Source organism: Haliaeetus albicilla, chromosome 13, assembly GCF_947461875.1.
Source record: "Haliaeetus albicilla chromosome 13, bHalAlb1.1, whole genome shotgun sequence".
NCBI classification, from domain to species: domain Eukaryota; kingdom Metazoa; phylum Chordata; class Aves; order Accipitriformes; family Accipitridae; genus Haliaeetus; species Haliaeetus albicilla.
Window position 1 is genome coordinate 38872151 of NC_091495.1, and position 15232 is coordinate 38887382.

A 15232-nucleotide genomic window follows, 5' to 3' on the forward strand; every position below is an offset into this window, starting at 1 on the left:
CAGAGAGGGCCGGGGCAGGAGGCCAGGGCTCTGCTTTTCGTTTACAGCAGAACAACTCCTTTTCTCGTCATCTTAGCCATTAAACCTTCTGTCAATTCATAAATTAATTGCCTTGGGTTTTCTTTCCTTCCTTCCTTCCTTCCTTCCTTCCTTCCTTCCCCCCTTTTTCTTCCTTTTCCTTCTTCTCTTTTTCTCTTTTTCTCTTTTATCTTTCCTTTCCTTTTTCTTCTCTTTCCTTTTCCCTTTCCCCCTTTTCCTTTTTTCCTTTTCCTCTTCCCTTTTCTTTTTTTTTCCCTTCCCCCCTTTCCGTTCCCCTTCTTCCCTTTTCCTTTTCCCCTTTTCATCTTCCTTTGTTCTTACCTTTTTGCCCTTCCCTCCTTTCCTTTTCCTTTTTTCCATTTCCCTCTTCCTTTTCCTTTCCCTTTCCCCCTTTCCTCTTCCTTTTTCTTATCTTTTTCCCTCCCCCTTTCCTTTTCCCCTTTTCCCTTCCCTTTCCCTTTTCCCCTTCCTTTTCCTTATCTTTTTCCCCTTCCCCTTTTCCTTTTTTCACTTTCCCTTTTTTCCCTTTTGCTTTTTTCCCCATTTCCCTTTCCCTTTTCCCCTTTTTTTCCCTTTTTCCCCCCTTTTTCCTTTTTCCCCCTTTTTCCCTTTTTTCCCCATTTCCCTTTCCCTTTTCCCCTTTCCCTTTCCCTTTTTTCCCTTTCCCCTTTTTCCCCATTTCCTCTTTTCCCCTTTCCCTTTTTTCCCCTTTTTCCCTTTTTTCCCCTTTTTCCCTTTTTTCCCCATTTCCCTTTTTCCCCTTTCCGTTTTTCCCTTTCCCCCTTTTTCCCCCTTTCCCCTTTTTCCCCCTTTCCCCCTTTTTTCCCCTTTTTCCCTTTTTTCCCCTCCCCGGTGCCCCCCCCCCCCCAGCACCCCGGCCAGCTCCCGCCGTTCCCCCGCCCCGTCTCGCGGACGCTCCCGGCGGGCGGGGCCCGGCGCGGCGCCGCTATATCAGCGCATGCGCGGCGGCGGTGGCGGCGCGGGAGGAGGAGGAGAAGGAGAGGAAGATGGCGGCGGTGCGGGCGGTTCGTGGGCTGGTCAACGGCGCCGGGCCCGGCGGGCCGCGGGAGCAGGTGGCGGCCATCACCCGCGACTACGTCTCCCAGCCGCGCCTCAGTGAGTGCGGGGAGCGGGCGGGCTCCCCGGGACGCCTCGGTGGGCGAGCGCCCGGTGGGCCGCAGGCTAGGCCGAGGCCGGGCCGCCCCGAAGCCGGGCGGGCCGCAGCTCCGGCGGCGGGCGGGCGAGGCCGGCAGCCTGGGCCGCTCCTTGCGGCAGAGCCGGCCTCCCCCCAGGCCGGGCGCCCCTTCGGGCTCAGGCGCAGGGCTGGCCTGGGGGTGCATGGGGGGCTCTGGGGGGCTGCAGGCCGGTGTCCCGTCCCCCCCCCCCCCCGAGCTGGGCTTTTAATTGCACCGGGTGGGTGCTGCAGTCGTGCTTTTCATGGCTTTGTCCTGTCTAAACGCTTAAATTAATCACACGCTGGAACCACGGGCCTGTTGCTGGCATGCTGGGTGGCATAGGCCGTTTTGGTGTCCTTCGTGAGAAACTTGGGTTTTTAGCAGGAACTTAAAGTTACTGTAAACTGCGGGGGGTGGTGTGGATTCTGTCCCTTTCAGATGAAGTTGAGAAATCTGATGGAAAAGGGGAAATGCCGTGGCCTTGTGAAAAAACCTTTATTGCGGTGTAGTAGGGGGGAAGTCAAAGCTGTTTGAAGGTGCACTTGTTTTCTGGCCTTTTTTTGATCTAGGTAGTAATTACACGAGTGACTCTACCTGTACACCCAAATAGCGTGGGTACTTACAAGGTGGTAAGCAGGGAGCCTCTCTGCAATGGTTTCTTTGAAAACGTCAGTCTGGTTTGAAAGCCAAATTGATCATCACCATTCCTGTTCACCCAAGTCTACTGCTCTGCTTTAGTCTGGAGTGGAGGCTTCTGTCAAGGTTGGAGCCAAGGTGACTTCATAGTCAGTTCATCTTTTTCTATGTAGATTTTGGCTTTTGCCCAAACTGACACTGCTTGCAAGCTGGATAAGAAAAACATTTCAGTTGCTTTTGGTTTGTCACAGAACTGGTTGATCTTATTGGAAGCAGGATTTTGAGTCAGTGGTGCGCTGTTTTCAGGGGGAATTGATGCTGACTGATGTCAAGGAAATACTGTCTTGCGGACAAAACAAGGAGTGTTGTAAGCCCTTTCCCGTTGACTGAGGAGGAAGTGCTCATGAGACAGTCATGAGATGAAATGCTTTGCTCAAGATGGCGTTTTCCATTTCTTGCAGGCAGTGGGCTGCAAACACTTGCAGTCTCAGCAGACTCCACTGGTCAAGGAGTCATAGCATAATGTCTGTGTAATTCTCCTTGCTCAAGTGAAAGGAGCAGGCCAGCTTGTGCTTTTGATTAAGACTAGTTCAGGAACACATGTTGTGTCTCAGGGTGTTTAGCAGGATTTTGACAGGAGTAAAAGTGAGAAATAGAAGTTCCAGTCTTAGACCATCTTATATACCCAGTGACCCTCAAACCTTGTCTAATGCAGTTTTGATTATTGCCAATTAAGTGATTACATTGCAACAGTTCAGACTGCTTGTTTAAATGTAAATACCGCATTGTTGACAGTCTAGACAACACATGGTAAGTGTGCCAAACCTGGGCAGACTGAAGTGGCAAAGCCAGATGATTCCCTGTGGCTTGGTGCTGGTGGAATTTGTGATCTTTCCCAGTACCACGAGCGCCTGTTTCCTCTGCCTTGTAGCGTGACCAGGAATGGGTGCTGGTGTCTCTCCTGTTCTGCAAATGGCTCTACTTGCTCATTTTTCCCTCCCAGGGATAAGTGATTAACAGTCACTCTCTTGGTCACTGCTGCTTGTGACCCTGATAAAGCTTTGACTCAGTGTTGCTTTTACCTGTGGATCAAGTGATGCTGGGCTCTAGCTGGGATACTAGTGTGTCCTTAGAGCAATGCAGAAGGACTGTTTACTACAGCTTTTTTTCACAGCTTTTCCGCTGGGCTGATAGCAGAGTGATGAATTCTGGGCCCATGGTACCTCAGAAGTTGTATGTAGTGCTAATGCTTGAGCTGCTGATGTTTAAGACATGAGCCTTATCAGGAGCTGGCTAGCTGTGGCCTTCTCTCAGGTGTCAATCCTTAAGTTAAGCCAGGATAACCCAAGAGTAGGAGCAGTTTGGCTAAGGTGAAATTCAACCTTTTACAGTATGGTGCGTTGACCTTTTCTCAGGAGTCAGGAAAGGTGTTATAAGGTTTCCTCTTAGCAGTGTGCCAAAAAAACACAACTCACTGTAGAAGCTCTGCTGATCAGCTTTTGAGCATGAGATCCGCTTGAAAGCCTGGACTTAGCAAAGCATGTGGGCTGTTTTGGTGTCACGGAGCAGGATATTTCTGTGGTTAAAAAAAAAAAAGCATAGAAGTTAAGTATTGATATTAAGGTTTTCTCACCATTTGTTGGACATGAAGTGCAGTGGCACCTTCTTTATCACAAATTACAGATGTTGTTATCCCTGCTTTTTAAAGATCTTGCAACTGTATATTTTTCTTAGCTTAGTATGTCAACTCTACATTGTATTGGTGTTTCTGGTGGCATTTGAATTATCCCTGGATATAGACTTGCAGTGAATTGCTGTGACAGACAAGAAAATGGCAATATCATATATCTTAACATTACCTTAGGTGCTTTGGAAGTAGCAGCAAAAAATGCTGGCCACACAATTCAGTAGCTAATCCTTCTTGTAGAGTTCATAATAAACATAGAGGTGATACAAAGCTGGGCCCAAAATCTGCAAACCTGAGACTGGTGATAGGAATGAAACTTTGAAAACTTTATGTAGGATATTTCTGATATTTTGAGGAAGTAGCTGACTTGTGGCTTGCTTTCTTTCAGCTTATAAAACTGTATCGGGTGTGAATGGTCCCCTGGTTATCTTGGATCAAGTTAAGGTAAAGATTCCGATTGTTAATGAATGAAGCTTTTTGAGAGAGAGTTTACAATAAAACCCGTGACAGATTAAATCCAGACTGTTGTGAAATTCATGGGTCCACTGAGCAATTTTAATACAAGATATGTTTCTAACTGCTGAGATAAATGAGAGTATGCAAATTTCTGTAAAGCTGAGGAGAGTTGGAAGAAAGGGAGAGTCACTGAGACTGTTGAGGGAAAGAAAGGAAACAGTGTTTCAGTTTTACCAAAATCCCCAAAATGTTGTCTAAATTTGAATGCATAAATATAACTATTCACTTTGTTCTTGACCTTTTTGTTACCAAAGTGTAAGTGCTCTGTAAAAGGGAACTGTAAACAGTTTTGGCTTGTTTTCAAATCACTGCCAAGTTACTGTTGAAGGCAAGCAACTGATGCTATGTACAGGCAAAAGCGAGCTTTTTCTTATTGTCAGACACTACATTGTGGCTTTCCATTAGTATTTCAGGACACTAGGGCATTTAGAATGGGTTCTGTTGGGTCTTTCTGCAGCCTGCAAATCTGAGCAAATGTTGTATAGTCCCTGTAAAAATGGCTTTAGCCTGACAAATTTTAATTGCCTTGGAATGAGTTTTGTTCTGATGATAAAATTATTTTTAAAAATAGAGTAGTTGCTAAGCTTAAGCTTGCCTGAAACTGATAGCTTCTGTCTCATGACTTTTCTTCTGGATTTTAATGTTTTCCACCATCTTTCTTGTTCATCTTCAGTTTCCTAGGTATGCAGAGATTGTCCACTTGACTCTTCCCGATGGCACAAGAAGAAGTGGGCAGGTTCTGGAAGTCAGTGGCTCCAAAGCTGTGGTTCAGGTATGACTAGGGACAGGAGTGTCCCTTGTTGCAACAGAAAAATATTTTATTTATCAGCATGTGTCTAAGCCATGTCAAATCTATCTTGTGATATGTTCTTCTGTTACTGTAAATTAAAAAAAAAAATCACCTACTTATTCCAAATGCAGGTGGCATGAATAATTTTTGAAGATTGAAAGCTGTAGTACAGTGATTTTTTTTTCTATTTGCATCCCCCCCATAGATTTCTTTGCTGCTAGATTAAAGGAATCGTACTGTAATTGTACAGTATTAGATTCAAGATCAACTCCTATGCTATGCGGATGCTGGTATTTCTTTTAAGCAGCTGTTTCTTGTTAATTTTAGTTCTTCTTATCTGAAGAACTTTACCCTGTTGGCAAAGGGAGATACTTGAGATCAAAGGAATGGTGCCGGGTTTGTTGGTTGCTGCTGATACACTTCATGAATTTTGTTTAAAGTAGGTTTTTATGTGATGTTTTGTACTAGCAAGCTGCTCTTGAAATCCTTTGCTTGCAGAGGACTGCCTTGCTTTTCTGCCCTCTGGCTGATCAAGTTCTCAAGCTGTGAAGCAGCGTTCTAGTGTGTTATTTTGTAAAGCACAATACTTCTTTCTCCTGTGGTTTTTTTCTTCTGGTATATTTGCAGGTATTTGAAGGAACTTCAGGTATTGATGCTAAGAAAACGTCTTGTGAATTTACTGGGGATATTCTTCGAACCCCTGTCTCTGAGGATATGCTTGGTAAGTACTTGCATATTGCTTTGAAGAATGAACAGACTTATCAGACTAACTTATTTTCAAGTAATTTACATTTTGATTTTATTGCTGTTTCTTGTAGGCAGAGTATTTAATGGATCAGGAAAACCTATAGACAGAGGCCCCATTGTTTTGGCTGAAGACTTCCTTGACATAATGGGTATGTTCTTAATCCATTTCTGGTACGGAGTTAAAGATAAATCTGATGTTTCTGATTTCTGAAAGTTAGAAAAGATTTGGGTTTGAACATGGGATCTAACTGTTAAGGGGAGTTTTAAAGTATGTGTGTGGCATCAAATTCAATCAAATTTACACAAGTGCAGGAAGATGAGGTAGCAGAAAATAACTGTTTTCTGTAACACCTGGAAGCTGTTCTTTGAAGTATTTGTAGACTATCTTAATTATACAGCCTCCAAAGATAAAAAGCGAGTAACCTGACAGGCTTTTCTTGAAAGCACTCTTACTGTTTACATGACCACATGTCTTGGGATCTACAAAAGGCTCAGGTTTGACCAGGCGCATTTAAAGATTTGTAGGCTTAACAGTGGGTTTTGCACCTTTTGACGTGAGCCTTAGATCAGTGCTCAAAGTCAGTGGTAGTTTGATCAAGCTTCAAACATGTACATGGAATAACATGTGTTCTCTTAAAAAATATAACAGGTCAGCCAATCAATCCCCAGTGTCGTATCTATCCAGAAGAAATGATTCAGACTGGCATTTCTGCTATAGATGGTATGAACAGTATTGCCAGGGGGCAGAAAATCCCCATATTCTCAGCTGCTGGCTTGCCCCACAATGAGGTGAGTACTCAAAGCTACTCTCTAACCAGTTAGTGGCTTGCATTTCACTGTGGTTGAAAAGTAAACTAAGTTAAATTCTGGTCTGTGTAATAGCATCAAACATAGAGATGGACTGAAAAAAAAATTTTTTTTTTCCCCTAGATTGCAGCTCAGATATGTCGCCAGGCTGGCTTGGTGAAGAAATCCAAAGATGTGATGGACTACAGTGAAGAAAACTTTGCCATTGTGTTTGCTGCTATGGGTGTAAGTCAGTATTATTGGAGGAAAATGATGCTTGAGTAATAAATAAGACAATGATGAGAGCTGCTGAAGTATTCTAAGTAGGTCTTAAGTATATAACTAAACAGTGCTAAACTGGCTGGCTGAATGGCTGAAAATCCCAAATGGCCAGAAGAACTGTGAAAGTGTGTCTGATCAGGATAAAGTATCTTAAACTTAAAATCTCCAGCCTGGAATTCTAGCAATAACTCATTCTGTTGGGAATGTAGGGGAGTTTTCATGATACAGAGAGCTTTGCTTATGGATTATTAATGAGATGTTTGGGCCTTAATATGATGCAAAATGCAGTAACCTAAAATCTGGTCTGGAATTGATGCCTTAATATCTTGATTTAGGTGAACATGGAAACTGCTCGGTTCTTCAAATCGGACTTTGAGGAAAATGGGTCCATGGACAATGTGTGTCTGTTCCTGAATTTGGCCAATGATCCAACGTAAGTAGTTATGCTATGTTGGTTGGGAAAAGGCTAAGAACAAGTAAACCGAAAGCTGAAGCCTCACTGGTGTCCTGCCAGATGTTACTTACGTTGAGGTTTTGCAGCAAAGTTGAGTATGAAATGCTGGTACTCCAGCTGGTGCACATAGATTTTTCAGAGGGTTTTAAAGTATTTGTTACTTCAAACTGTTACCTTGCAGCCTTAAAGTGCTCATCGTAAATAATGCCATACTGTTCTATTTCAGCATTGAACGCATTATCACACCTCGTCTAGCTCTAACAACAGCAGAGTTCTTGGCATATCAGTGTGAGAAGCATGTGCTGGTCATTCTGACAGATATGAGCTCCTATGCTGAAGCTCTGCGAGAGGTACGCATTTATTAACTCGCATGCTGGGTGTTGGCAGAAAGGGTTTGTCGTATAAAGTGAGAATGTAAACTTCTGCTCAAGCTGTTACAATTAGTATTCATTACAATGTCCTAAAATAGCCAGTGAGGCTTTTAGTTATTCATTGATTGTCTAGGATTATGTTCAGCAGTCAAAGAGCTATTGTTTCTCTGATAGCTAAACTTGCTTGGCTGGTGGCATTTAGCAGTTTGATATTATAGTTTCTGTTTTGCCTTGGCATCTTTTTCTCATCATACATGGTTGTGGTGACATATTTCTCTTAACAGGGGTTTGTGTGGCTGTATTTTGGTATCACCTGCAGGAAGAGGTACTTTAAGTTGCTAGCGTAGCTTAATTAGGAGAGATGGCAGGTCTGTATGAGTGATCTGACTTCTTGGAAATGTTTTTCTGGATTGCCTCAGGTTTCAGCAGCTAGAGAGGAAGTGCCTGGCCGTCGTGGTTTCCCAGGCTACATGTACACTGACTTGGCTACTATATATGAGCGTGCTGGGCGTGTGGAAGGCAGAAATGGTTCCATTACTCAGATTCCTATTCTTACCATGCCCAATGATGGTGAGTGAGTTATTTTCAAGTGTTTTTAATAAACAGCACTTTAAAGAACTCCTTTAGAGCAACCTGTCTTATTTTGGACACACAGAAAAATAGGAGGTCCTGTGGCCTTTAGATTTGAATATGGTGGTTCTTGGCTGCCTTCTCTGTCCACATTGCTAACAGAAATGCTTTGCCCATTTTGGACTTCAGGACTTTTTCTCCAGCCCTCTGTCAGGAGTGCTTACAGCTCTAATCCTTGCATAAGAGCACTTAGTGATATATGGGGGTACTAACTGATAGCATTTTACTTTAGAAGTCACTTAACTGCAAAAAGCTGCCGCATCAGTGCTAGAATGGATATAAAAGGTCTGAAAACTGTCAAACCATTTTTTTTCCACAGATATTACTCATCCTATCCCTGACTTGACTGGGTACATCACTGAGGGACAAATCTATGTGGATAGGCAGCTGCATAACAGACAGGTGTGTACCACGCTGGTTGGAACATATTTAAGATTACTCTGTACTTTTTGAAGTGTTAATACTGAAATTCTTGGATGTCTTTCCTCCAGATTTACCCGCCTATTAACGTCTTGCCCTCCTTGTCTCGACTGATGAAGTCGGCTATTGGAGAGGGTATGACCAGGAAGGATCATGCAGATGTATCCAACCAACTGGTATGTAAAAGCCTCTTCAGAGAAGCAGAAGCATAGTTCAAATATACCTTTTACTAAACAGCCTGTAAAGGGCATGCCAAACAGTTGCAATCCAGAACACTCCTGAGGTTCCTTTAAAAGCATTGACTGAGTGCTTAGTGTAGTCAAGTGAGACCCTTTGTTTGGGTTTGAACAGAAATCATTACATGGGTGATCAAGGTAAAAGCAATTCTGTTTCTATCCTTTCTAGTATGCCTGCTATGCTATTGGAAAGGATGTACAAGCTATGAAGGCTGTAGTTGGTGAGGAAGCTCTTACCTCAGATGATCTTCTTTACCTGGAGTTTCTGCAGAAGTTTGAGAAGAACTTCATTGCTCAGGGTAAGTGCCTGTTTCAAGAACGTCACAGTATGCAGTAACACCTAGAAGGTCTTGTTCTCAGATCTGCCTGGTGGCAAGACATTCTTGTGCCCCATATTTCAGTCTGTGGTTGCTTTCTGCAGGTCCTTATGAAAATCGCACTGTTTATGAGACCTTGGACATTGGATGGCAGCTTTTGCGAATCTTCCCCAAGGAGATGTTGAAGAGAATTCCTCACACAACACTGGCTGAATTCTACCCTCGAGATTCAACTGCAAAACACTAGCCACAGCTTCATCTCTAACTCCTTGCTCTGTGAAATGCTGTTTGTTTTTCTTTTTTCATGTGTTGGTGTTTACTTGTCACCCTTAAAATTAAAACCGAGAATAGGTGACATTTGTGCCAGTGTTTCAATGTACACTGATACCAGTTTTTAAAATATCCCTTCTTCCAAAGCCTGGATCTTCAGGAAAATATTTAGGCCAGCTCTTACAAATGTGCAATAGCTATCACAAAGCTTGTTTTTTGAACTGGGCCTTTTGTAGACATTTCAAGGGAATGTCTGAGCTTTACCAGAAATTGCAGATCTTTACTTTCAAACCAGGAGCACATGGTTTAGAAAACATGAAAGAGCAAATGTGACTTCTTTTGTCCAAAGCATCTGCTCAATTTGATCATATGCAGTTGCCATGCTGCTGGTGGAACAGATGGCACTCTGCTGTCCTGCTGTTGTGCCTGAAGACCAGGCTAATATGTGGATAGTGTGGTGTATGACAACATACCTTTCTGAAAAATGCAAGTCGCTGATTTTTAACTGTGGCTTAAGATTCTTAAAGGTATACATGAACTGAGGACACTAGTAGTCAGGCTAGGTGCTTTTCTACTAGCAAAGGGTCTTTTCAGAGGTCACAGGCCAGTGAGTTGCTATCTGAAGGTAGCATGATAAGGCTTAATTACTGAATTAAAGGTTTTAAATTGAAGTTTGCAGAGTAAATTTCCTACTTACCCCTCCCTTTTTTTTTCTTTAAATTCTGGAAATGCCAGAGACACAAAACAGCAGCTAAAGCATTCCGAGATCTGTAGTGTCCCAGTGGGGAAAAACTGTAGGTAATTCAAGGCTTTGTGCTGCTACTGAAGGGGATTGAGATGTGAAAAAAACCTCTTATACCTGACACAGTTGTACTGGTGGGAGGTCAGCTTTTAAAGTATGTCTTGTACTAAATGCAATAGGAGAAAGCAACTTATTGTGTGAATGGATATTTTGAATTCTGTTATAAAGCATGCTCTAGGTGGCACTGGGTCCAGAGTCGTGTTTGAAACTGTTGTGGTTTGCACTCCAGGCACAGATTTGGCTAGCCAGGAGAGCTCAGCATTCCCAAACACTGCAAACTTGGCTAGTCAATTCAGTGTTGTGTTTTTTTTGTTTTTTTTTTAAATTGGTTCAGATGAGGCTCCAAGCCCAGTGCTGGCAGGCTTTCTTGCTTTTTTTCCAGGCTTAATGTAGTCTAAGCTCTGGTCTAGCTAACCAAAGCATGTTGCACCTCTCTAAACGCCTTCAGTGCTTCTCTAGGAAGGTGCTAACATGACTTGAATGATGGTGTACTAATTCAGCTTTCCCTGACGTCTCCTATGTGCAGTTCTTTCTATAGTTTGTTCAGTGTTCTTTGTAACTTGGATGCAATAGCAACTTTATTCCACTGCATTCCACCCTAAAGCTGTGTCAAATCTATTTTTCTTGAGGTGGGGATGGGAGGTTGGAAGTGTTGGCATGAGAATACTTTAATGTAGAGAATATCTAAATAAATTAAATATGGAAGGTGTTGAACAAAGCTTTTGTGATTGTGTTTGAAAACAACTTCAGGTCTTTCAGCAGTGCCTAAGATGTCCTTTGCCACTGGGGATCCTGTTTACATGAATGAAACTACTTCATAATGTGCTGAAAACACCTTTCACTTCCATTTCTAGGTGTGCAGTGAGGGCTGTGTGAGCCACCCCCACATTATTGCTAGAGCTGGTTGCTTTTGATGATCAGGATTTGGCCTTTGGTTTCAGGACCGAATGCTTTGTGCTGGTGGAGTGGGTGGGTGGTGCAGTCACGGGTAAAGGCTTTGCAGGAATGTTGGGGGGTAATGCGATACCACCACTGTTTCCACACGCTCTCAACAGATCCTTAGCACTAGAGGAGGCTAGGAAACCTTGAAAGGCTTCTCAAAAATGAGCTTAGGCATATGTTGATTTTAAATTTTCTGTGTGAACAGTACTACTAAGGGTGAGGGGGGCCTGGGTAGGTTTACTCAGGTGTTCTGTGCATACAGCCTGGGGCATGACTCTGCTTAAATTCCTGATGTCAGTCCCTCTCCATGAATTAATTGTTGTAAGTTTCCCTGCTTTGGGGATGCAGCGTGGCTGGTGAAGGTGAGAGACTGAGAACAGTGTGAAATGGAGAGATCCAGGATCCTTCCTGATGCTCTCGAGAGAGCAGAGGTAAACCCAAACACACCTTCCTTTGCTGAACAATGTACACATCAAAACCAGTAACTTAATGAGGGAAGGAAGCACCTTTACTTTCTGCTGATTCTGCTATTCATCTTTAAAGATTTGTGCCCCGATGTGCTGAGCTGCACTGATACTGTCTCCGTAAACAGTTTGTTCTGACTGATAAAAGCCTGAGGCTGTCTCAGGTTTTTTCATATTAAATGTTGCACTATGCTGTAATTTGAGCTGTTTCTTCTACAGAAGTACAAGTCCTTGAGGTAGTTAAAGACATTAGCTCATTTTAAAAAAAAAAAAACACCCAAACCTCATTTAAATGTCCAAGCTGGTTTGTGCAGTATGTTTTTTATCAGGAGAGACACTTAAGTTACAAATCCCCTATCCTCAGTATTGATAATGGCTTTGATTGTCCCACAGACCTTGAAAGACTGTTTGTTTAGAGTGGTGGAGGAAGAGGAAGGAGGATCTAGTATGCTGAAAACATGTCTGATGGCTTAAAAAAAGTTGAAACAAGTGCTTTTGACATTTACTACCTGTTTACCCCCTTAGTTACAGTCCCTCTGTCTTGAGGGAGAGCCTGTAGCTAGGGCATGGGAATAACTTCATGAACAGATGGCAGCCATCGGTGCTCAGTAACTCAGGTTGTGAAACATGAGTAAGAGGAGAAATTCCAAAGTCCAGTGAATTCCTGAAATCCTTCAGCAGGTGACCGGGTTTTGGGGACAAAGGTTGAACCAAGCATTCCTGAGGGTGGGCGAGTGCTGTGGAGCAAGGCAGCGGCCTCTCATGAGATACCTGTGAGTGTCTGCATATGGATAGCAGGGGTCCTGAAATGTGCATATGTTACGGAGCAAAGCAAAAGGAATTCTGCAATTATAAGAATATTCATGGCAATTAAGCTCTACTAATTTGCAGCTGAGGGGAGCAAAGGGGAAAGAATGAGATGTATTCTGTGGCTCAGGGCAGGCTGGTGAGCAGCTCTGACGCACAGGCAAGCCATCGATGATAGCGTGGCTCATCTGGGCCAGACAAAGGTTTGGGATGAATATAAATAGCGCCGGTGGCTTTGTGCCAGGGATAAAATAGCTGTTGTCTGCAGCACACGGGAGCTGCGTGCTCAGCCTGTGTTGTGGAGAGAGGCTGGCTGGGCTGCGGCGAGCGCGGTGCTTGGATGGAGCTCGGCAGCCACGCAGCGGCACTGCACGCCCGGCCAGGAGCGAGCGGAGAGGGGATGGAGCGAGCTGCCGCATGTCAGCTCCCCGGTCAGTCGTGTTGCTGCAATCCAGAAGGACAAGGCTGTTTCAGATCCTGGATCACCTGGAAATAAGATTGTTTTTCAATTACATATTTAGACAGCAGCGCAAGAAGCGCTTCAGAAATTATCAGGCCTGCTGGAAGCAGCAGTGCATGCAGCGATGCTTCTTAGTTTGCTTGGATGACACTGCAAACGCACTGAGGTTTTGCATGGTGCTTGTGGGGACCAGGGGTAGGGCTGGCTCTGGTTCGCTTGGCTTTGTAATGTCAAGGGAGAAGGTTGTGCTTATAAGCACAAAACCAGCCTGCTGAGGCTCTTCAGCTCATATCTGGGGGAGTTAATTCAGGCTTACTTGCTGCTTAAACCTCTAGGACCTCTGGTTTAATGAGGCATGTAGGTCTGGCAGAGATTTGGTGGCGGCATCCAGCCCTGACCTACCCCTTCTGCTCCCCGGACTCCTGCGTGCGAGCGACCGGGCTGCTGGTGCCACGCTGCTCCTGGCTGGAAGTGACTCCCGCCGGGATCGCCAGGCAAGCCTGAGCCTGCTCTCCTCTGGCTCTGGAGACTCGAAGCGGGGCAGAAATCTGCATTCCTCCTGGCTCCTGGAGAAAACGCATCTGCCGACGCAGGCGCAGCATCGCTGTCACCCTGTGCACGCAGGCAGGTTCCCGGATAACGACAGACCCTGTCCTACAGACCAGAAGCTCCCAGGTAGCAAACAGCCTGAGCCTGGCACAGGGCCCTGTAAGAGAGGAATGACAAAAATAGCTTTAGCTCCCGTCAGCCGGAGGCCCCGGGAGCAGGCTGGGGCTTGCAGCACAGCTATTTTAGAGCTGATGGAGAACGTAGCCCTTCGCTGGGAAAACAGAGTGGGAAAGCAAAGGGTGCTCAGGGCTGGGAGGAAGGGGTGCCCCTCTGCGTGGCGTCAGGCCGGCTGTCTATGAGCCGTCCTTGGGCTCTGTGTCCCTGCCTGGCCAGGAGCGAGCCGCTCCTGACGTGGCGTTTAGCCGGACGCTAAACAAACAGCCCAATATTTCATGGTGAGGAGACAGCAGGTACCATGCTAAATGGGACGTGCTGATCTCCCAGCTGCTGCCTTAGTGCATTTACACTCTGTTTTCTTTTTTTCTTTTTTTTTTTTTTTTGGTAATGACTAATGAGGACTGCCTGGGGGTCTTATCCCCCTTTGCCAACTGATGTCAGCCAGTCAGGTCCCTCGGAGAAGCACACGCCAGCTGTCGGCTCATTTAGGAGGGGAGGAGAGCAAACATTGAACACGTTTCCCCTACCCTGCCCCTTGGGTTTTCAGTTGGGACTGGCAGATGTAAGGCAGGGGAGCAGGCTGGTGGGGAGAGCTGCTGCAGGTTATTTGCACATCAAAAGCAGCTTTGCCTCCGACCCTCTATCACCCTGCGAGCACGAGGTGGCTTGATTTAATTGCTCTTTCAAAGGCAGCCCTGGTCTTGTGTCTGCTGAGATTTTAGGTCTGACTCTGCCCCCCCATAGTCAGAAACTGGTGCAGTGGCACCAGGGTGTTAAAAGAAGATGCAAATCAGCTTTTCTCCATCTTGAAGCTTATTTGCATCCGCTGATTAGTTCAACAACTAATTCAAACTCCTTCTGTTTGAGGATGGTTGGTGCTCGGGCAGCTGGAGCAGAGCTAACCCAAAGCACAGACGGAGCAGGGAACCCCAGTGACTGTGGGGGAGATGCACAAGCTGGTGCTGCTCCTCCTGTTTTGGCCCCCAACACCTAAGTCAACCATGCCCCTCAGGTTCGGACGCTTCCTTAACCCTGGGAGCCCCGGCACGTGCGGATGCCATCCCGTTCATGTTCAACCTGCCACAGAGAAAGCACCGGGTATCACGAGGGAATGGCTTTACCTTGGTATTATCAGGGCTTTCTGCTCCTTCCTGAACGTACCTCCTCTTCGGCATGAAGCAGCGGGGTTGCAGCCATGGTTGTCCTCCACCGCTCAGCTTTCCTAGTGATCTCACAGCATCTCAACGCTGGAGTTGTGCTTCTGTTTGTGCAACAGCCCTACAAGGGCCAGGTGGTGCCTGTTACCTGATTTCTGCTGCTGCCTGAGGCAGAGGATGCTCTGAGCCCTACCTGTGGGGAGGGGACCGCTTTTTCTCATCAGTACCTTCACTAGGGTTTTGGTGAAAAAGGGGTGGGACCTCATCTGGTGTAATGGAAGAAGCAGCCCAGGGTTCCCCAGGGCTGGGATTTTGGCTTCCCAGTGTCCTGAGCATTGCCAAGAAGCTGTCCTTACAGTGTATGTGCCCTCAGGGATGCTGCCCTTGCTCCTGGACCTGCCCTGACTCCTGCTGCTGCTCCTCAGCCCCGGTAAGTCTCCGCTTTGCTGCGCTGCAGCATCCTCAATTTGGTTGTGACCTCTGTGGGACAAGGGATGTCCCCTGGGATAACAGCCAGT

At 45.4% G+C, this 15232-nt stretch overlaps 1 protein-coding gene across 1 annotated transcript; it reads left to right on the forward strand.

The window, feature by feature from the left end:
• Positions 1 to 996: 996 nt before the first annotated feature.
• On the forward strand, positions 997 to 10876 carry ATP6V1B2 (ATPase H+ transporting V1 subunit B2). The gene is made up of 14 exons (XM_069800956.1): positions 997 to 1155; positions 3926 to 3981; positions 4727 to 4825; positions 5471 to 5564; positions 5662 to 5739; positions 6240 to 6379; positions 6521 to 6622; positions 6994 to 7091; positions 7339 to 7462; positions 7903 to 8053; positions 8433 to 8515; positions 8605 to 8709; positions 8939 to 9068; positions 9191 to 10876. Exons 1-14 carry the CDS (start codon positions 1047 to 1049, stop codon positions 9331 to 9333), a joined length of 1512 nt encoding a protein of 503 aa, XP_069657057.1. The 5' UTR covers positions 997 to 1046; the 3' UTR covers positions 9334 to 10876.
• The last annotated feature ends 4356 nt before the right edge of the window (positions 10877 to 15232 follow it).